This window comes from Pseudophryne corroboree, chromosome 4 (genome assembly GCF_028390025.1).
Source record: "Pseudophryne corroboree isolate aPseCor3 chromosome 4, aPseCor3.hap2, whole genome shotgun sequence".
NCBI lineage: Eukaryota > Metazoa > Chordata > Amphibia > Anura > Myobatrachidae > Pseudophryne > Pseudophryne corroboree.
Window position 1 is genome coordinate 126,911,996 of NC_086447.1, and position 21,944 is coordinate 126,933,939.

The 21,944-nt window shown below is 47.5% G+C and overlaps 1 protein-coding gene across 1 annotated transcript in view; it reads left to right on the forward strand.

Moving 5' to 3' along the window:
* Positions 1-21,944, forward strand: part of NOL10 (nucleolar protein 10) — a 163,150-nt gene that overhangs the window by 40,212 nt on the left and 100,994 nt on the right. Inside the window, exons 5-6 of the mRNA XM_063915418.1 lie at positions 215-252; positions 21,459-21,595. Coding sequence (XP_063771488.1) covers positions 215-252; positions 21,459-21,595 — 175 coding nt within the window. The remainder of the gene's footprint in view (positions 1-214; positions 253-21,458; positions 21,596-21,944) is intronic.

Genomic DNA, 21,944 nt, shown 5'->3' on the forward strand with positions numbered 1-21,944 from the left:
GCCATCCAATTTCTTGTTATATATTGCAGGATGATAATAACATGACAGATTGTTCTATTGTATTTTAGTTAATAGTAAATAGCCCTGTGTGATTCAGGGGAGTAATCGCCTAAAATCCACATAGTAACAATTCGTCTCACATCTGCATGTTAGGTGTCCTGGGGCGATCAACTCTTTCTCTGATCTATTGTGTTTTTTTTTTTTTTTTTTGCAGTGGTTAAATTTGACATCTTATCCGAGGACTACTCCAAGGTACAGTACTGTGTTTAGTGTTCTATTGTTTTCTGTGACATTGTGAAAGGTACAGCATCAGTGATGTGTGTCCTGGAGACCTGCAGAGTACAGCTCTTACTTATTTCTTTCCTGTAAATGAGAATGGAAGTGTTGCCCATTATTTGTCAAAATGCATAAACAGCAGATTATTATACAGGTTGAGTATCCCATATCCATATATTCCGAAATACGGAATATTCCGAAATACGGACTTTTTTGAGTGAGAGTGAGATAGTAAAATCTTTGTTTTTTTATGTCTCAATGTACACAAACTTTGTTTAATACACAAAGTTATTAAAAATATTGTATTAAATGACCTTCAGGCTGTGTGAATAGGGTGTATATGAAACATAAATGAATTGTGTGAATGTACACACACTTTGTTTAATGCACAAAGTTCTAAAAAATATTGGCTAAAATGACCTTCAGGCTGTGTGTATAAGGTGTATATGTAACATAAATGCATTCTGTGCTTAGATTTAGGTCCCATCACCATGATATCTCACTATGGTATGCAATTATTCCAAAATACGGAAAAATCCCATATCCAAAGTACCTCTGGTCCCAAGCATTTTGGATAGGGGAGACTCAACCTGTAATGCATTTGGAACGGCCCCACCTTGTGCTGTTTCCAGGCCTCCCCTGTATTAAAGGCACCGCATGCTACACGTGACTGCAGTATTATGGCATTTGTCACGCATTTAGACAATATTGCCATCTAGCTATTCTGCTATTGTACTTTGCATACACAATGATACATTTCTCTAGCATCCATAAGGGATATTGGGGAAATCTAGTACGATGGGTTATAGTGCACTTTAAATTTCTTCTACTAGGTGTGCTGGCTCCTCCCCTCTATCCCCTCCCACAGGCAGGTTAGAAAAAAGTACCCTCAGGAGAGGATGCACATCTTTGAGCGCCAGAATTTCTTCAATTTCTTTGCTTTCTGTTTGTTATTTTCAGTATGCTGTTTGGGTAACAGCATACCTGCACCATGGAGTTTGGGGGGGGGGGGGGGGGGGGTCACCAGCCTTACGAGGTGCAGAGCCGCTTCCCCGCTGCAGGACCACCGTCCTGAGGGGGGGTTGTTCAGCGGGGCACTGCGCTTTGGCTGTCACAGCCGCAGCATGCTGCACACCCCTAAAGGTGGGTACACACTGGAAAGATATATCTGCAGATCAATTGATTTGCAGATATATCTATGGACGGATCGGGCAGTGTGCTGTGCATACACACTGCCCGATCCGTCGGGGACTGACGTCATGAACTGGGCGAGCGTGTACACATGCCCGCCCAGTTCAGCTGTCAATCACCGCCGGCCGCCGCAGCATGTGTACGGGCGGTCGGCCGACCGCCGTACACACACAGCGACGCGCCAATATATCGTTAGATATATTGGCCGTCGGCTGTGCTGCAGACGTATCGGCCGTACACACTGGCCGACAGACCCGCGATATATCGGCCGTTCAAGAGAACAGCCGATATATCGGCCAGTGTGTACAGGCCATAACGCTGCCTGAAGGTGACATCGGTGGTGAGTGCAAACCGGGGACCCCGCTAGGGGAGTACCCCGGTTCAAAGTGCGGCTGACCACAGGCGTGGCATACGGGACCCTCCCAGGGGGGTCCTGCTATGATCCCCCATGTGGAAACTGGCACAAACGCTTGACTATCACTTGTGAGGTTTTGCGCTAAAACTGAGACTTTGCCAGTATAATAATATTAGGTCCCATTGGAGGAGGTGGTCCCATTAGGCGCCATTGGAGGTGGTGGAGCTACCTCAGAGCGGGATCTGAGGCGTTTTGGCACACACAGCGCTTCCTGATCCTCAGCCACGCTGGATATCTGGTACAGGGTGTAGCAAAGGGGGAGAGCCGCTTGTGTACACTATATAAATCCTATTTAGGATAGAATTTGTTAGTGTTTACAGCAGAGGTTCCCAAACTGTATGCCGTGGCTCCCTGGGGTGCCTCGGGACACTTGCAGGGGTGCTCTGGGTTGGTGGTCCAGGACCAATTCAAATTATTCATGGTCAATATAATAGGCAAAACCAGTGCTGGTGGCTGCCAGTCATAAAATATGTGGCCAAACAGAAGCAAATCTTGTCCCTCGCCACACAACTGACCCTAAGGATGACATATAAACTCGATCTACTTCATGTAATATTTATTTCTAAATTTCTCAATCAGAAATTTTTGGCCTAGGGGTGCCGTGAAAAAAATTCTGATATTCTAGGGCGCCGTTATTTAAAAAAGTTTGGAAACCACTGGTTTACAGTATTATAGTGTGCTGGTGTCCTCTCTTTCTTTCTTTCTTTCTTTCTCTCTCTCTCTCTCTCTCTCCTCTCACATACAGTAGGGTGGCTTGCAATATCACTGTGTGTATGTTGTTGTGCTTACTGTGAAACATGGGTAAACACAAACTGTGCAGTGTATGTCACACCAGATTCTCTCCATTATCTACTGATTCTGTTTCATGTGAACAATGCAGTCATTCTTCACAAATCAATGAACGGTCTAGGGGAGAGGGTCCTGAGTCCCACTGGTTAGGGTCACTTAAAACTATGATGTCAGATATGTCATCCCAGCTCTCTGCTAATGTGCAGAAGACTCAGCTACTACAACAAGCTGTTGCAGATTTAGCTGCTAGGGCAGATGTACAGCCCCCCCTCCCTCATGCAGGTCCACAGAAGCGTGGGTTACCTGCTCTACTCTCCGATACAGATGAGGATATACAGGAGAATGAGGATGACCTAGATCCTGTTAGTGGGGATACTGATTCTGCTCAGGGTATTGAACCCCTAATTGTGGCTATACGGGACATATTAAAGCTCCCTCTAGAGGACGCTGCGTCACAGCAGTCATTTCTTTTTCATCCACTAGGGGTCACTGGAGTACTCTTGGGATATGGACGGGTGTTAGCAGGGATAGGCACATTTAAATATTTAAATTAGTAACTCTCCACCCCCTCCATACTCCCATTGAGACTTCAGTGTTTCTTTTTCATCCACTAGGGGTCACTGGAGTACTCTTGGGATATGGACGGCTTCCGTAGGAAACAGGGCACTGAATATTTAAATTTAGAACACTCCACCCTTCCATATCCCAGAGTACCTCAGTGTTTTTTCTGTGCTCGAAGTAGCAACAGGTCTGTGGCTTGGTCCACAATTCTTTTGAATATTTTTATTTTTTCATACACATCCCTTTCCCCCTTCCATAAGGCAGGGTCAGGGATAGTGCAAGCTGCTACTAGCAGCTGTGGCGTGTCGGTCCTCACTGAATGAGCACCCTCAAAGCCATACTGACTTCCTGCACAGGCTGGCCGGCGCTTGCAGAGAAGCCCCGTCGGAGCCTCACCACAGCAGCAGGAGTCACGGTATGTTGAACGGGGCGGTCAGCTCCCGCTGCCGCCCCGCTGTGTGGGGACATTGTTTTCTTTACGCTGATGGCGCCGGGATCCCTCTACAGACCGCCCACCCGCCGCCGCTGCTCCGGCCCCCACCGCTGCTCCGGCCGCTGCAAGACGCGCTCCCCGCTGTCGGTCCCAGCGCGTCCCGCTGGTGGCCCCACACGCTACTCGCTGCCCGCCCCGCACTGCATCCGCAACAGAGCATATAGGGGGGGGGCATTACAGAACTGCTAGCAGAGGGTGCAATCAGCGGCATGAGGGGGGATAACCTGCAGCAACAGCAGTATGCTAGGCTGCAGGGTTAATTACACAGGATTTTCATATAGATGTCAGTTTATATGCTTGTAACCTGCACTGTGATTATAAGTGTAAGCATGGCAGCCATTTTAACCATGCTTCCTGTGTCTTCCTGCTGTGATTCCAGAACGTTCCAGTACTACATCTCTACTCCACCGGAGGCGCAGGGGTGTTAGTGGGAATTTGGGATCACATTTCATAGTACTGGCCACGTGTACTGCACTTGGCCAGATATATATATAGAGACACCTTCGTACTATTTTACTGAGTCGGCCAAGTGTCTGTTTTTTTGTGTATTGTATTGTCTGTCGCCATAATGAGTAAGGCACCAGCAAAAATTAAAAAGCATCACTGCAAAGTCTGTAGCAGTGTGTTATCGGATGGATCTACCACATGTCCAGTATGTTTTGTGGATTCAGCTACAAATACAATTTCTGCTCCGGTGTTAAAGCCAGTTTCATCCCCGGACCCTCCATGGGAAATGCTAGCCACTGTACTGGCTGGGTTGCAATCAGAATTGACCGCCGCTCGACAAGAGCGGGAAGCGGCAAGATCTGAGTCTAGGGTGAGACCGCCAGACCTTCCGGAGGCATCTCAGCCTTGCGAAAAGGTCCAAATCCATTTTGGGTAGACAGGATAAATTTCATATGTCTTATGATTTACCAGTTTCTGCTATGTTGCATTCTGATGATTCCATGCCAGACCTCACGGCACAAGATGAGGGTGAGGAGGGCGAAGTGGAGTCAGATAGTGAGGATTTTAACAGCTCAGGTATTGATAATCTCATCAGAGCGGTGCGTCAGTCTCTCAAGTTTACAGAAACTGAGGAGCCCCTGACAAATGATCAGGTCGTATTTACTAAACGACAGAGAACTCCAATGTGTTTTCCTGTTTCGGAGTCTCTTAATAAGATGTTAGTAGAAACACGACAGACTCCAGATAAACGGTTTTCTATACCTCGCAGATTTAAGTCTAGTTACCCGTTTCCAGACTCGGTGACATGTACATGGGAGAATCCACCAATAGTTGATTCGTCAGTGTCGAAGCTTACAAAGAAATTAACCATACCAGTGCCAGCGGCTACTACGCTTAAAGACCCTTCAGATCGCAAACTAGAAACTATGCTAAAGTCCATGTATTTAGCAGCAGGAGTGCTGCTGAGACCTGGCTTGGTTGGTATCTGGGTCACTAAGGCGCTCATAGTATGGATAACAGAACTCAAGTCTGCCCTACATGACGAACACCTTATACTTCTTGCTGATCAAATGTGTGAGGCTGCGGAGTATCTCTGTACAGCTTCTACTGACGTCTGTCAGCTCACTTCTCGTATTTCATCGTCGCTAGTTACGGCACGACGAGCACTCTGGCTGCGTTCTTGGCAAGCGGAGGCAGAGGTCAAACGAGGTATAGAGGCGTTACCTTACGATGGCAAGAAGTTGTTTGGTCCTGAATTGGACACATGGATTTCTGAGGCTACGGGAGGAAAGTCGGTTTTCTTACCATTGCCTCCACCGGAGGCACTCTGGACCTTCGTTCAAATCCTTTAGACCTCAGTCCTTTCGCGGACGTGGCAGAGGAACAACCACGCCTGGTAGACGTGGATGTGGTTTCCAACATATCAACACAAGTCGTCAGGACGCTAAGGTTACCGACAAGCCAGTGGCATGACGGGCTACCAGCCCATCTCGGTTCTCCGATTGTGGGAGCACGCCTTCAGACGTTCCATTTGGCGTGGTTCCAGACATCCGCGGATGGGTGGATCCGCAATTTAGTGTTAAGAGGTTACAAAATAGAGTTCGACTGTCTTCCGCCACTGTGGTTTTTCAAGACAGGACTGCCTCTGTCGGACGACAAGAGGGCAGTTCTGCAAATTGCCATTCAGTCCCTACTGGATTCAGCAGTTTTGATTCCGGTCCCTGTACACCGTCAGGGTTATTATTCCAGTCTGTTTGTGGTACCGAAGCCGGATGGCTCAGTCAGGCCAATATTGAACTTAAAGGGTCTCAATCGGTACGTAACTTATTACAGATTCAAGATGGAATCTCTGCGCTCAGTGATTGCAAGTTTAGAGCCAAAGGAATCCATGATTGCGCTAGATCTCAAGGATGCGTACTTACACATTCCGATTTGGCAGCCTCATCACAGGTTCTTGCGGTTTGCAATGCGCCAAAACCATTACCAGTTTCAGGCTCTACCGTTTGGCCTATCGTCAGCGCCTCGGGTATTCACCAAAGTGATGTCTGTGACGATAGTTCATCTCAGATCCCTGGGAGCGACAATAGTTCCGTATTTAGACGATCTGCTCATCAAAGCCCCGTCTCAACAGATGCTTCTCCAACATGCGCTGCTAACGTACAATGTACTAGTTCACCACGGTTGGATTGTCAACTTCAAAAAATCACATCTCATTCCGTCTCAACGCCTTCAATTCCTAGGTATGATTCTCGATACGGTAAATCAAAGAATTTACCTACCACAACAGAAAGTACAGATTATTCGCCATCTAGTACAATTAGTGCTCAAGCCACGCACAGTCTCGGTACATTTGTGCATTCGCCTCTTAGGAACAATGGTGGCGGCTTTCGAAGCGCTTCAGTTCGGAAGATTTCACTCACGTCCTTTTCAACTGGATGTGCTCGCACAGTGGTCGGGCTCGCATCGGCAGATTCACCACAGGGTGAGGTTGTCACCAAGGGCAAGGGTGTCTCTACTCTGGTGGCTCAAGGAACACAATTTAACCGCAGGGAAACTATTCGGCGGCTGGAATTGGATAATTCTAACGACGGACGCGAGTCTCAGAGGTTGGGGAGCTGTAGTTCAAAATTGTCAACTCCAGGGTCTCTGGGCGGATCACAAAAGATTGCTGTCTATAAATGTCCTGGAACTCCGCGCAATTTACAATGCACTACGACAAGCAGTGCACATGCTTCGCTCTCAGACTGTCCAAGTGCAGTCAGACAACGCAACGGCAGTCGCATACATCAACAAACAAGGAGGAACAAGAAGCCGCATGGCAATGCTGGAAGTAGCTCGAATCCTCAATTGGGCAGAATATCACCAGGTGATATTCTCGGCAGTGTTCATTCCGGGAGTGTACAACTGGGAGGCGGATTATCTCAGCCGTCGGGATTTTCATCCAGGAGAATGGGCATTAAATCCAGAGGTGTTTCACATGTTGGTTCAGAGGTGGGGTTACCCTCAGGTGGACCTGATGGCGTCTCGCCACAATCACCAAACACTCCAGTATGTGTCCAGAACGAGAGATCCAAAGGCAGTGGCAGTGGATGCTCTCACAATCGCGTGGCCGTCTGTTTCCACCGTTTCCGCTGCTCCCTCTAGTGCTAAAACGGATCAAAAGAGAGTCAGGCCTTCGAGGCCTCATTGGCCTCGAAGAGCTTGGTTCTCGGATCTCCACGGACTACTCGCAGACGATCCTTGGCCGCTCCCTCTACGTCCGGACTTGTTACAACAGGGTCCGTTCCTTTACCCCGATTTAGCGTGGCTGCGTTTGACGGGGTGACTGTTGAGACCGCCCTCTTGAGAAGAGAGGTCATTCCGGAATCTGTTATACCAACCATGTTACGTGCTAGGAAGCCAGTTACGGCAGCTCATTATTACAGAATTTGGCGTGCCTATATAGGTTGGTGTGAAGCTCGGAAGTTTCCGACATCAGCTTTCAAGTTATCCCGTCTTTTGTTATTTCTCCAGACGGGGTTAGATGGAGGACTGCGTTTGTCTACACTAAAGGTGCAGGTATCTGCGTTGTCAATTTACTTTCAAAGACGATTGGCTCTATTGCCGTCGGTACACACTTTTCTGCAGGGTGTCCTCAGAGTACAGCCTCCATTCATTCCACCTACAGCGCCATGGGACTTGAATCTGGTTTTAGATTTCTTACAGTCTTCATATTTTGAACCCTTACAGCAAGTGGATATAAAGTTTCTCACTTGGAAAACAATTTTTCTTCTAGCCTTAGCTTCAGCAAGGCGTGTTTCAGATTTGGGTGCCTTGTCATGCAAGCCACTGTATTTGGTGTTTCATGATGACAGAGCGGAACTTCGGATGAATCCCGCTTTCTTACCAAAGGTAGTGTCATCTTTTCACATCAATCAACCAGTAGTAGTTCCTGTGTTAACAGCACATTCTGGAACTCTGGATGTGGTACGCGCTTTACGCGTTTATGTATCCCGGACGTCTACAGTTCGTAAGACGGATACGTTGTTTGTTCTCTATGATGCTGCCAAGATGGGTTGGCCAGCGTCTAAGCAGACCTTATCCAGATGGATAAAACTGACCATACGTCAGGCTTACCTTAATGCTAGGTTACAGCCGCCTACATCAGTAACAGCTCATTCCACACGTTCTGTGGGAACTTCATGGGCAGCTGGTCGTGGAGCTTCTACGACGCAGCTTTGCCGTGCGGCTACATGGTCTTCAGTGCACACGTTTGTGCGCTTTTACAAGTTTGATACGTTTGCGGCATCAGCATCTAGCTTTGGCCGCCTAGTGTTACAGGTGCCAAACAGTTCTCCCGCCCACGGGGGAAGCTTTGGTACGTCCCAAGAGTACTCCAGTGACCCCTAGTGGATGAAAAAGAAAATAGGATTTTGGTACTTACCAGGTAAATCCTTTTCTTTGAATCCATAGGGGGCACTGGACGCCCACCCAGAGCAGTTTTACCTGGTTAGTGGTAAGTTCAGGGGATCTTATGGTAACACACTCTCACCGACTGGTTCAAATTATCAAGTGCTGGTTATGGTGTCAACTGTTTAGTTGTCAGTAACGTTATGTGTCAACTTCATTGTTGTCTGTTATGTTATATGTAATACTCCATTGTCAACCTCTCTATAGCTCCTGTTCGGCTCAGTAAAAAACACTGAGGTTCTCTGGGATATGGAGGGGTGGAGTGTTCTAAATTTAAATATTCAGTGCCCTGTTTCCTACGGAAGCCGTCCATATCCCAAGAGTACTCCAGTGCCCCCTATGGATTCAAAGAAAAGGATTTACCTGGTAAGTACCAAAATCCTATTTTTTCTGTGCCTCAGTCGGGATGGTACAGGTGGACGATTCCTCCACAGATTACTTCTATTTTGGACTAGATTTTTAATTTTTCTTTTTGTTTTTACACTCCATCCCTTCCCAGCTTATTATGAATCTTGGGTCCGGGATTGTGGTGACTGCAGACTGCAGCAGATGACTTGTCGGTGCTCAGCAGAGGAGCCCCACCATAGACCACAAATCAGCAGAGCTGATTGCAGCCTGAGGCTGCATCAAGGAGCTGGACAGAGCTTGGAAGAGAAGCCTCCGTTGGATTCCGGTAATGAGCAGTTATGCAGCTCACACTGCCGCCGCTCCTTTGCATGGGGTGCGGGGCGGACAGCTCACGCTGCTGCCTGCCATGCGGGGATCCTGTAGTGCGCTGCTTATTGTGAATCCACAGCCCAGCCGCGGTCAGCCACGCTGCCGCCGCTGGGCGTCCTCCGCTTCCCGGGTCCCACTTGCGCTTTACCGCCAGCCAGACTATGCAGCCTGTAAGTACAGCCACGGACAGCTACATGGCTGCCGCGGCTCGCCTGTCCCTGCACTCCCGCCGCAGACAGCTCCTTGGCTGCTGTGGCTCTCCTCTCCCTGCACTACGGCCACAGACCTGCACTACGGCCGCAGACCGCTCCAGGGCTCCCGCGGCTTGCTTCTCCCGCCGCCCGCGTACAGCTCCATGGCTGCCACGGGTCATTCTATATGCATATGTGTGTATGTATGTGTATATATATATATATATATATATATATATATATATATATATATACAAAACATAGCAAAATGACAGCGCTCAGTAAAAATCAAATAAAATTGACATGGTGGTGCAGGGTCCTGGAAATTGATACAGACACTCACTTTTGCAAAAGAAAAGAAGAAAAGACCAGCACTCAGGTTTCGATTATGAAAAGAAAAAAGGGGTTTATTCCTTACAGAAGAAACATCTGGACATGATCCTAGTACTACAGCCCAAAGGGTAGTACTAGGATCATGTCCAGATGTTTCTTCTGTAAGGAATAAACCCCTTTTTTCTTTGCAAAAGTGTGTGTGTGTGTGTGTGTGTGTGTGTGTGTGTGTGTATAATGCAGAGTAGAACCGTCACTCAGTGCTGGAGTGGTTTTGGTGGGTGCCTTCAGTAGTGGTGATGATAGCAGATACAGAAGACTGGCACTCGCAGAATATAGTCAACACAGTTTTTTACTGAATTGCGTCCATAGTAAATATGCCTATAGCGGACAACGTTTTGGTGCTGCAAGCACCGTTTTCAAGGCAGGCATTAGTGGTACAAATAGACTTAGACAAAAAAAATAAAAATATATATATATATATATATATATATATATATATATATATATATATATATATATATATAACACTTAGCCATAAGCACATGGCAGGACACCATTTTAACATTACTTCCTGATTCTTCCTGCAAGAAGTTGCTGTCGACTACAACACTCGGCCACTGGAGGGTGCAGGGGTGTTAATGGGAATTTCTGTGAAACACATATGTACTAATTTTGTGTGTTTAAGGTGCACTGCATTTCTGACTTTTACACAATTTATTTCAATGACTCAGTCGTGGAACGTGTTTCACTGTTGTACTATCTGTCAATGTGAATGATAAGTAGAATAATGCAAAATTCTAAAAGCAGTTGTCTGCAAGATCTGTGACGGTGTGTTTTTAATGAATTTCCACTTGCACGATGTGTCTTGCAAACCAAATACGAACCTCTACCCTGATCCTCCTCGGGCACTGAGGTGTGATTACTGACTTAACTACAAAGTTGGCTGCTGCGCTAAAGATTGTGAGGCGGCTAGATCTCATGCTGGGTTAATACCGTCTGAGCTGCCAGAGTGGGCTCAGGATATGTGTAGGACGTTGTAGAGTTTACAAAAGTCCAGGTATGGCTCAGTCCTTAGGTCGTTTGTCTCAAAATTTATGGTTTCAACTGTGTCGCATTCTGACTATTCACTGACAAACCTGATATCTCAGCGGGAACATTACTGATAGCCTGGCCACTGATAATCTCAGCAGGGCAGTACGCCAGGTTCTAAATTTTACAGAGACTGAGAAATCTATTTGTAATGATGAAGTAGAGCACCTGGGTGTTTTTCAAGAATCAGTAATCCACATAAGCCAAGGCGGTTTATGTCTAACTACCTGTTTCCACAGTCTATCACAACTAACGCAGAAAATCCACTAACAGTGGATTCCTCGGTGTCAAAACCTTTAAAAAGGTTCACCATTCCAGTCCCAGCTGCAGCTATGCTTACAGAACCGTCAGAGCGTAAGCTAGAGGTTAGTCTAAAGTCAATGTATACATATACAGCAGTAGGGGTGTTGCCTAGTCCTGCTCTAGTAGAACTTTGAGTTAACAAGGCTGTCGTTGCATGGGCAACACAGCGCAAGTTGGGCGTACAGCAGGATCTTCTCTAAGTCCAGCTTATGCTTCTTTCTGGTCACATCTGGTAGACTGCTGAGTATTTAGGTACGGTTTCTATGGATGTCAGCCAGATTGTTCTCGCTTTTCAGCCTCACAAGTTGCTACCCGACGGACGCTTTGCCTGCGTTCTTGTTGGACAGAAGCAGAGTCCAAATGAGAAATGGAAACGTAGCCTTATACTGGCAATATGTTGTTTGGTCCTGAATGGAAATGATGGATTTCTCCGGCTACCGGGAAAAAAAGTCTGGTTTCCTGCCATTCCCGCACCAGTTCCTAAAAGGACCAGTGTTCAGATCTTTTATACCTCAGTCCTTTCAAGGCCGTGTTAGAGGAACAACCATACAGACTAGACGTGGTAGAGGACATGGTTTTCAACAAACCACTAACCATCGTCAGGACACCAACTCCGCTGACAGATATGAGCACTCCTTCAATTGTTTCATTTGGCGTGGTTTCAGACATCCACAGATGGGTGGATCCGCAATTTAGTGATCTAAGGTTTCAAGAAATAGTGCGATTGTCGTCCATCAATGCGGTTTTTCGAGACAGGCATGCCTCTATCAGAAAACAAAAAGGCGGTTCTGCAGACCGCGGTTCAATCTCTCGTGAATTCAGCAGTTTTTATTCAGGTTCCGGTTCACCAACAGGGTCAAGGTTATTATTCCAGTCTTTTGGTAGTACCAAACCCGGACGGCTCTGTCATGCTGATATTGAACCTGAAGGGGCTCAATCAGTACGTCACTTACTACAGATTCATGATGGAATCCCTGCGGACAGTGATTGCAGGTTTAGAGCCACAGGAATTCATGATTTCGCTGGATCTCAAGGATGCATACTTCCCATTTGGCCACCGCATCAGGCGTACTTAAGGTTTGCAGTACAACAAAGCCATTATCAATTTCAGGCATTACCGTTTGGCCTCTCATCAGCGTCTCGGGTATTCACAAGGCTGATGTCTGTGATGATAGCTCATCTCAGTTCCCTGGAAGTGATAATTGTTACGTTCTTAGACGACCTTCTCATCAAGGCTCCGTCTTAAAAAATACTCTTTCAGCATGCCTTACTAACGTACAATGTACTAGTTCAGCACGGTTGGTTGTCAACTTCAAGAAATCAAGCCTGGTACCGTGTCAAAGAATTCAGTTCCTAGGAATGATTCTGGATACGGTGAATCAGCGAATTTACCTGCCAGACCAGTATGCACAATGTATTCGTCATCTGGTACAGTTAGTGCTCAAACACGACCAGTCTCGGTGCACTTGTGCATTCGACTGTTAGGAAAGATGGTGGCGTCTTTCAAAGCACTCCAGTTCGGAAGATTTCTCTCACGGCCTTTTCTGCTAGATCTTCTAGCACAGTGGTCAGGCTCGCATCTTCAAATTTATCAGATGGTGCGGTTGTCTCCAAGGACCAGAGTATCACTACTCTGGTGGTTCCAAGTACAGCATCTCACCGCGGGAAAACGGTTCGGAGTCTGTAATTGGATAATGCTGACAACAGAAGCAAGTCTCAGAGGTTGGGGAGCTATGGTCCTACATCGTCAATTTCAGGGTTTCTGGTCAGACCGAGAAAGATTACTGCCAATAAATGTCCTGAAACTCAGGGCAATTTACAACGCGCTGCGACAGGCAGTGCACATGCTCCAGTCTCAGACTGTTCACGTTCAGTCAGACAACGCTCGCATACATCAACAAACAAGAAGGAACTCGAAGTCGTATGGCCATGTGAGAAGTTGCTCGAATCCTGAATTGGGCCGAACATTATCAAGTGATATTATTGGCAGTGTTCATTCCAGGAGTGGAGAACTGGGAGGCGGATTATCTCCGCCGTCAGGATTTTCATCCAGGAGAATGAGCATTAAATCCAGAAGTGTTCCAGATGTTGGTCCAGCGGTGGGGTTACCCACAGCTGGATCTAATGGCATCTCGCCAAAATTATCAAACACCCCAGTATGTGTCCAGAACACGAGCTCCAAAGGCAGTGGCAGTGGATGCTCTCACAATCGTGTGGCCGTACAGCCTTGTGTATCTGTTTCCACCATTTCCGCTGCTTCCTCGGTTGCTAAAGCGGATCAAGAGAGAGTCCACGACAGTCATACTAGTGGCACCTCATTGGCCTTGGAGAGCGTGGTTTTTGGATCTCTGCGGTCTACTCGCAGACGATCCATGCCGCTCCCGCTACGTCTGGACCTGCTGCAACAGGGTCCGTTCCTTTCCCCGATTTAGTGCAGCAGCGTTTGACGGGGTGGCTGTTGAAACTGCCCTCTTAAGACGAGAGGGCATTCCAGAATCTGTTATACCAACCATGTTACGTGCTAGAAAGTCAGTTATGGCAGCTCATTATCACAGGATTTGGCGTGCCTACATAGGGTGCTGTGAAGCTCTGAAGTTTCCGACACATCTTTCAAGTTATCCCGTCTTTTGCTATTTTTACAGACTGGGTTAGATGAGGACTACGTTTATCTACACTAAAGGTGCAGGTTTCTGCCTTGTCAATTTACTTTCAAAGGCGTTTGGCCCTTTTGCCAACAGTTTACACTTTCCTGCAAGGTGTCCTCAGAGTACAACCTCCATTTATACCACCTACAGCGTCATGGGACTTGAATCTGGTTTTAGATTTTTTTAGTCTTCAATTTTTTAAGCCTTACGACAAGTGGAGGTTAAGTTTCTAACTTGGAAAACAGTTTTTCTCCTAGCCTTAGCTTCAGCAAGGCGTGTTTCAGAATTGGGTGCCTTGTCATGCAAACCAACGTATTTAGTGTTTCATGATGATAGAGCGGAACTTCGGACGAATCCCGCTTGCCTACCAAAGGTGTTATCTCTTTTCTCTAACGTCCTAAGTGGATGCTGGGGACTCCGTCAGGACCATGGGGAATAGCGGCTCCGCAGGAGACAGGGCACAAAAATAAAGCTTTAGGATTAGGTGGTGTGTACTGGCTCCTCCCCCCATGACCCTCCTCCAAGCCTCAGTTAGGTTTTTGTGCCCGTCCGAGCAGGGTGCAATCTAGGTGGCTCTCCTAAAGAGCTGCTTAGAAAAAGTTTTTTAGGTTTTTTATTTTCAGTGAGTCCTGCTGGCAACAGGCTCACTGCATCGAGGGACTTAGGGGAGAGAATTTCAACTCACCTGCGTGCAGGATGGATTGGATTCTTAGGCTACTGGACACCATTAGCTCCAGAGGGAGTCGGAACACAGGTCTCACCCTGGGGTTCGTCCCGGAGCCGCGCCGCCGACCCCCCTTACAGATGCTGAAGATTGAAGGTCCGGAAACAGGCGGCAGAAGGCTCTTCAGTCTTCATGAAGGTAGCGCACAGCACTGCAGCTGTGCGCCATTGTTGTCACACACTTCACACCAAGCGGTCACGGAGGGTGCAGGGCGCTGCTGGGGGCGCCCTGGGCAGCAATATTTTAATACCTTATGGCAAAAGAATACATCACATATAGCCATTGAGGCTATATGTATGTATTTAACCCATGCCAGTTATCTAAAACTACGGGAGGAAAGCCCACCGAAATAGGGGGCGGGGCTTATTCTCCTCAGCACACAGCGCCATTTTCCTGCTCAGCTCCGCTGTGAGGAAGGCTCCCAGGACTCTCCCCTGCACTGCACTACAGAAACAGGGTAAAACAGAGAGGGGGGGCATTTTTTGGCGATATATTGGATATATTTAAGCTGCTATAAGGAACAACACTTATATAAGGTTGTTCCCATATATATTATAGCGCTTGGGTGTGTGCTGGCAAACTCTCCCTCTGTCTCCCCAAAGGGCTAGTGGGGTCCTGTCTTCGATAAGAGCATTCCCTGTGTGTCTGCTGTGTGTGTCGACATGTATGAGGACGATGTTGGCGTGGAGGCAGAGCAATTGCCGATAATGGTGATGTCACCCCCCAGGGAGTCGACACCGGAATGGATGGCTTTGTTTATGGAATTACGTGATAATGTCAGCACATTACAAAAATCAGTTGACGACATGAGACGGCCGGCAAACCAGTTAGTACCTGCCCAGGCGTCTCAGACACCGTCAGGGGCTGTAAAGCGCCCTTTACCTCAGTCGGTCGACACAGACCCAGACACAGACACTGAATCTAGTGTCGACGGTGATGAAACAAACGTATTTTCAAGTAGGGCCACACGTTATATGATCACGGCAATGAAGGAGGCTTTGCATATCTCTGATACTGCAAGTACCACAAAAAGGGGTATTATGTGGGGGTGAAAAAACTACCTGTAGTTTTTCCTGAATCAGAGGAATTAAATGATGTATGTGATGAAGCGTGGGTTAACCCAGATAGAAAAATGCTAATTTCAAAAAAGTTATTAGCATTATACCCTTTCCCGCCAGAGGTTAGGGCGCGCTGGGAAACACCCCCTAGGGTGGATAAGGCGCTCACACGCTTATCAAAACAAGTGGCGTTACCGTCTCCTGATACGGCCGCCCTCAGGGATCCAGCGGATAGGAGACTGGAAACTACCCTAAAAAGTATATACACACATACTGGTGTTATACTGCGACCAGCCATCGCCTCAGCCTGGATGTGCAGTGCTGGGGTCGTCTGGTTGGATTCCCTGACTGAAAATATTGATACCCTGGATAGGGACAGTATTTTATTGACTATAGAGCAATTAAAGGATGCTTTCCTTTATATGCGAGATGCGCAGAGAGATATTTGCACTCTGGCATCGAGAGTAAATGCGATGTCCATATCTGCCAGAAGGAGTTTATGGACGCGACAGTGGTCAGGTGATGCGGATTCCAAACGACATATGGAAGTATTGCCGTATAAAGGGGAGGAATTATTTGGCGTCGGTCTATCGGATCTGGTGGCCACGGCAACTGCCGGAAAATCCACTTTTTTACCTCAGACCCCCTCCCAACAGAAAAAGACACCGTCTTTTCAGCCGCAGTCCTTTCGGTCCTATAAGAACAAGCGGACAAAAGGACAGTCATATCTGCCTCGGGGCAGAGGAAGGGGTAAGAGAGGGCAGCAAGCAGCCCCTGCCCAGGAACAGAAGCCCTCCAAGGGTTCTGCAAAGCCCTCAGCATGACGCTGGGGCCTTACAAGCGGACTCAGGAGCGGTGGGGGGTCGACTCAAGAATTTCAGCGCACAGTGGGCTTGCTCACAGGTGGACCCCTGGATTCTGCAGGTAGTATCTCAGGGTTACAGGTTGGAATTCGAGAAGTCTCCCCCTCGCCGGTTCCTAAAGTCTGCTTTGCCAACGTCTCCCTCAGACAGGGCGACGGTATTGGAAGCCATTCACAAGCTGTTTTCTCAGCAGGTGATAGTCAAGGTACCCCTCCTACAACAGGGAAAGGGGTATTACTCCACGCTATTTGTGGTACCGAAGCCGGACGGCTCGGTAAGACCTATTCTAAATCTGAAATCTTTGAACCTGTACATACAAAAATTCAAGTTCAAGATGGAGTCACTCAGAGCAGTGATAGCGAATCTGGAAGAAGGGGACTTTATGGTGTCCCTGGACATAAAGGATGCTTACCTGCATGTCCCAATTTGCCCTTCACATCAAGGGTACCTCAGGTTCGTGGTGCAAAACTGTCATTATCAGTTTCAGACGCTGCCGTTTGGATTGTCCACGGCACCTCGGGTCTTTACCAAGGTAATGGCCGAAATGATGATCCTTCTACGAAGAAGAGGCGTATTAATTATCCCTTACTTGGACGATCTCCTGATAAGGGCAAGGTCCAGAGAACAGCTGGAAGACGGAGTAGCACTAACCCAACTAGTGCTGCAACAACACGGGTGGATTCTGAATTTTCCAAAATCTCAGTTGACCCCGACGACACGTCTGCTGTTCCTGGGAATGATTCCGGACACGGTTCAGAAAAAGGTGTTTCTTCCGGAGGAGAAAGCCAGGGAGTTATCCGAACTTGTCAGGAACCTCCTAAAACCAGGGACAGTGTCTGTGCATCAATGCACAAGAGTCCTGGGAAAGATGGTGGCTTCTTGCGAAGCGATTCCATTCGGCAGATTCCACGCACGAACTTTTCAGTGGGATCTGCTGGACAAATGGTCCGGATCGCATCTGCAGATGCATCAGCGGATAACCTTATCGCCACGGACAAGGGTGTCTCTTCTGTGGTGGTTGCAGAGTGCTCATCTGTTAGAGGGCCGCAGATTCGGCATACAGGACTGGGTCCTGGTGACCACGGATGCCAGTCTGAGAGGCTGGGGAGCGGTCACACAGGGAAGAAACTTCCAGGGAGTATGGTCAAGCCTGGAGATGTCTCTTCACATAAATATACTGGAGCTAAGAGCGATTTACAATGCTCTAAGTCTGGCAAAACCCCTGCTTCAGGGTCAGCCGGTGTTGATCCAGTTGGACAACATCACGGCAGTCGCCCACGTAAACAGACAGGGCGGCACAAGAAGCAGGACAGCAATGGCAGAAGCTGCAAGGATTCTTCGCTGGGCGGAAGATCATGTGATAGCACTGTCAGCAGTATTCATTCCGGGAGTGGACAACTGGGAAGCAGACTTCCTCAGCAGACACGATCTACACCCGGGAGAGTGGGGACTTCATCCAGAAGTCTTCCACATGATTGTGAACCGTTGGGAAAAACCAATGGTGGATATGATGGCGTCCCGCCTCAACAAAAAACTGGACAGGTATTGCGCCAGGTCAAGAGACCCTCAGGCAATAGCTGTGGACGCTCTGGTAACACCGTGGGTGTTCCAGTCAGTGTATGTGTTCCCTCCTCTGCCTCTCATACCAAAAGTACTGAGGATTATACGGCAAAAGGGAGTAAGAACGATACTAGTGGCTCCGGATTGGCCAAGAAGAACTTGGTACCCGGAACTTCAAGAGATGCTCACGGAGGATCCGTGGCCTCTACCTCTAAGACGGGACCTGCTTCAGCAGGGACCGTGTCTATTCCAAGACTTACCGCGGCTGCGTTTGACGGCATGGCGGTTGAACGCCGAATTCTAAGGGAAAAAGGCATTCCGGAAGAGGTCATTCCTACACTGGTAAAAGCCAGGAAGGAGGTGACTGCACAACATTATCACCGCATTTGGAGAAAATATGTTGCGTGGTGTGAGGCCAGGAAGGCCCCCACGGAGGAATTTCAACTGGGTCGATTCCTACATTTCCTGCAAACAGGATTGTCTATGGGCCTCAAATTGGGGTCCATTAAGGTTCAAATTTCGGCCCTGTCGATTTTCTTCCAGAAAGAATTGGCTTCAGTTCCTGAAGTCCAGACTTTTGTAAAAGGAGTACTACATATACAGCCCCCGGTTGTGCCCCCAGTGGCACCGTGGGATCTTAATGTAGTCTTGGATTTTCTCAAATCCCATTGGTTTGAGCCGCTCAAATCGGTGGAGTTGAAGTATCTTACATGGAAAGTAACCATGCTACTGGCCCTGGCTTCAGCCAGGAGAGTATCAGAATTGGCGGCTTTATCATATAAGAGCCCATATCTGATTTTCCATACGGACAGGGCAGAACTGCGGACGCGTCCTCATTTTCTGCCTAAGGTGGTGTCAGCGTTTCACCTGAACCAGCCTATTGTGGTGCCTGCGGCTACTAACGATTTGGAGGATTCCAAGTTGTTGGACGTGGTCCGGGCATTGAAAATATATATTTCAAGAACGGCGGGAGTCAGAAAGTCTGACTCACTGTTTATATTGTATGCACCCAACAAGATGGGTGCTCCTGCTTCTAAGCAGACGATTGCTCGTTGGATTTGTAGCACAATTCAACTTGCACATTCTGTGGCAGGCTTGCCACAACCTAAATCTGTCAAGGCCCATTCCACAAGGAAAGTGGGCTCATCCTGGGCGGCTGCCCGGGGGGTCTCGGCATTACAACTCTGCCGAGCTGCTACTTGGTCAGGGGCAAACACGTTTGCAAAATTCTACAAATTTGATGCCCTGGCTGAGGAGGACCTTGAGTTCTCTCATTCGGTGCTGCAGAGTCATCCGCACTCTCCCGCCCGTTTGGGAGCTTTGGTATAATCCCCATGGTCCTGACGGAGTCCCCAGCATCCACTTAGGACGTTAGAGAAAATAAGAATTTACTTACCGATAATTCTATTTCTCGTAGTCCGTAGTGGATGCTGGGCGCCCATCCCAAGTGCGGATTGTCTGCAATACTTGTACATAGTTATTGTTACAAACAAATTCGGGTTGTTATTGTTGTGAGCCGTCTGTTTAGAGGCTCCTACGTTTGTCATACTGTTAACTGGGTTCAGATCACAAGTTATACAGTGTGATTGGTGTGGCTGGTATGAGTCTTACCCGGGATTCAATATCCTTCCTTATTGTGTACGCTCGTCCGGGCACAGTATCCTAACTGAGGCTTGGAGGAGGGTCATGGGGGGAGGAGCCAGTACACACCACCTAATCCTAAAGCTTTATTTTTGTGCCCTGTCTCCTGCGGAGCCGCTATTCCCCATGGTCCTGACGGAGTCCCCAGCATCCACTACGGACTACGAGAAATAGAATTATCGGTAAGTAAATTCTTATTTTCACATCAATCAACCAACCGTAATTCCGGTATTATCAGAAAGTGCAGGAACTCCAGCTACTTTGGATGTGGTATGCGCACTACGAGTTTTTGTAGCCCAAACATCAACAGTACGTAAAATGGATACATTATTTGTTCTCTATGATGCAGTCAAGATGGGTTGGCTAGCTTCCAAGCAAACCTTGTCCAGATGGATTAAGCTGACCATACATCAGGCGTATATTCATGCTAGGCTACAACCGCCTACATCCGTTTCAGCTCATTCCACACGTTCTGTGGGAACTTCATGGGCAGAAGGTCGTGGAACTTCTACGACGCAACTTTGCCGTGCGGCAACATGGTCATCAGTGCACACGTTTGTGCGCTTTTACAAGTTTGATACATTTGCGGCATCAGCATCTAGCTTTGGCCGTCTAGTGTTACAGGTGCCAAACGGCTCTCCCGCCCAAGGGAGAAACTTTGGTACGTCCCAAGAGTACTCCAGTGACCCCTAGTGGATGAAAAAGTAAATAGGATTTTGGTACTTACCAGATAAATCCTTTTCTTTGAATCCACAGGGGGCACTGGATGCCCACCCAGAGCAGTTTCACCTGTCTTGTGGTAGGTTCAGTAGATCGTATGGTAACACATTCTCCCCGACTTTTTCAAGTGTAAAGGTTATTGTTATCTATTGTTGTGTCAACTGTTTAGTTGTCCGTTACACTATGTCAACTTTATTGTTGTACGTTATGTTATAATGTTATATGTAATTCTCCGTTGTTCATCCTCTCTATCGCTCCTGTTTGGCTCAGTAAAAACACTGAAGTCTCTATGGGCGTATGGAGGGTGTGGAGAGTTACTAATTTAAATGCACATGTGCATGAAAGACATGTAAGGTGCTGTAAAGGCTTTTTGTATTTCACAGCTCAACTTTCTTGGGTGATGATGACGACTAAAACACATACAGGGGCAGAAGTACTAAGCTTTGGAGAGTGAAAGTGGGGAGAGAGAGAAAGCACCAGCCAATCAACTCCTATCTGCCATGTTACAGGCTGTGTTTGAAAATAGACAGGAGCTGATAGGTTGGTACTTTCTCAGAGGCTTGGAGACTGGAGCATTGCCTTAACAGAAAACATCATGCAATCAAAACAGAGATGGATGGGCTCAAAAGTACTGGAAAGGAGCAGACTGGGGCCAATGAGGAGAGCACATTAATATACACTTCCTATCTGTGTGCAGAATTAGCTTTAATTCTAGACGTTCTGGAAGAGCCCATGGAACAGGTCTATAGATTGAGGCCTGCACTGTTTTCATTTTGTATGACGGATTTCCATGATCTACCCATCTATTCTGGTTTTAGTTAAAAAGTTGAATCCATACTGACAGTGTTTTTCTACTTAATTACAAAATCACTTTCTAGTATGACAAGTGTGTCATCAATTAAAGTGAGAAGCCAATTGTCCTGCTGCTACTGCAGCCTGGTCGATAAACCTGCGCACGTGTAGTTGTAACCCAGTGTCTTTATTGTGTTCCAGATTGTCTTCCTGCAGAGTGACAGATATGTAGAGTTCCACTCTCAGCACGGCCGCTACCACCGACTCAGGATACCCAAGTTCGGCAGAGATTTTGCCTATCACTATCCGTCCTGTGACCTGTATTTTGTTGGAGCAAGGTAATTCAGCTGATGTTGGGGCACTCGTGAAACATGAACCTAAATTATGTTGTATTTGCTCTTGTTATTGTATATTTTTGGACCTACTAATACATTTCAGCGTCATCTCTTACTGCCACCATATTGGAGGGGCAGCTTCAGCTTTTCCCAGGAGTGTGGCAGAAGGTAGATTATTCACTCCTTTTGTCTGATCATTACCAACTTCCAACTCTGTCCCAGCCACAGCTGATGGGCATGGGCAGGTCATAGGGGGATATCTATTGATATGGCCTCTACACTTAGGGTTCGTCCACAACATTCAGGATGCAGGGAGAGTTGAAAGATGGCCCTGCAGTGTTACTTCCTGCTT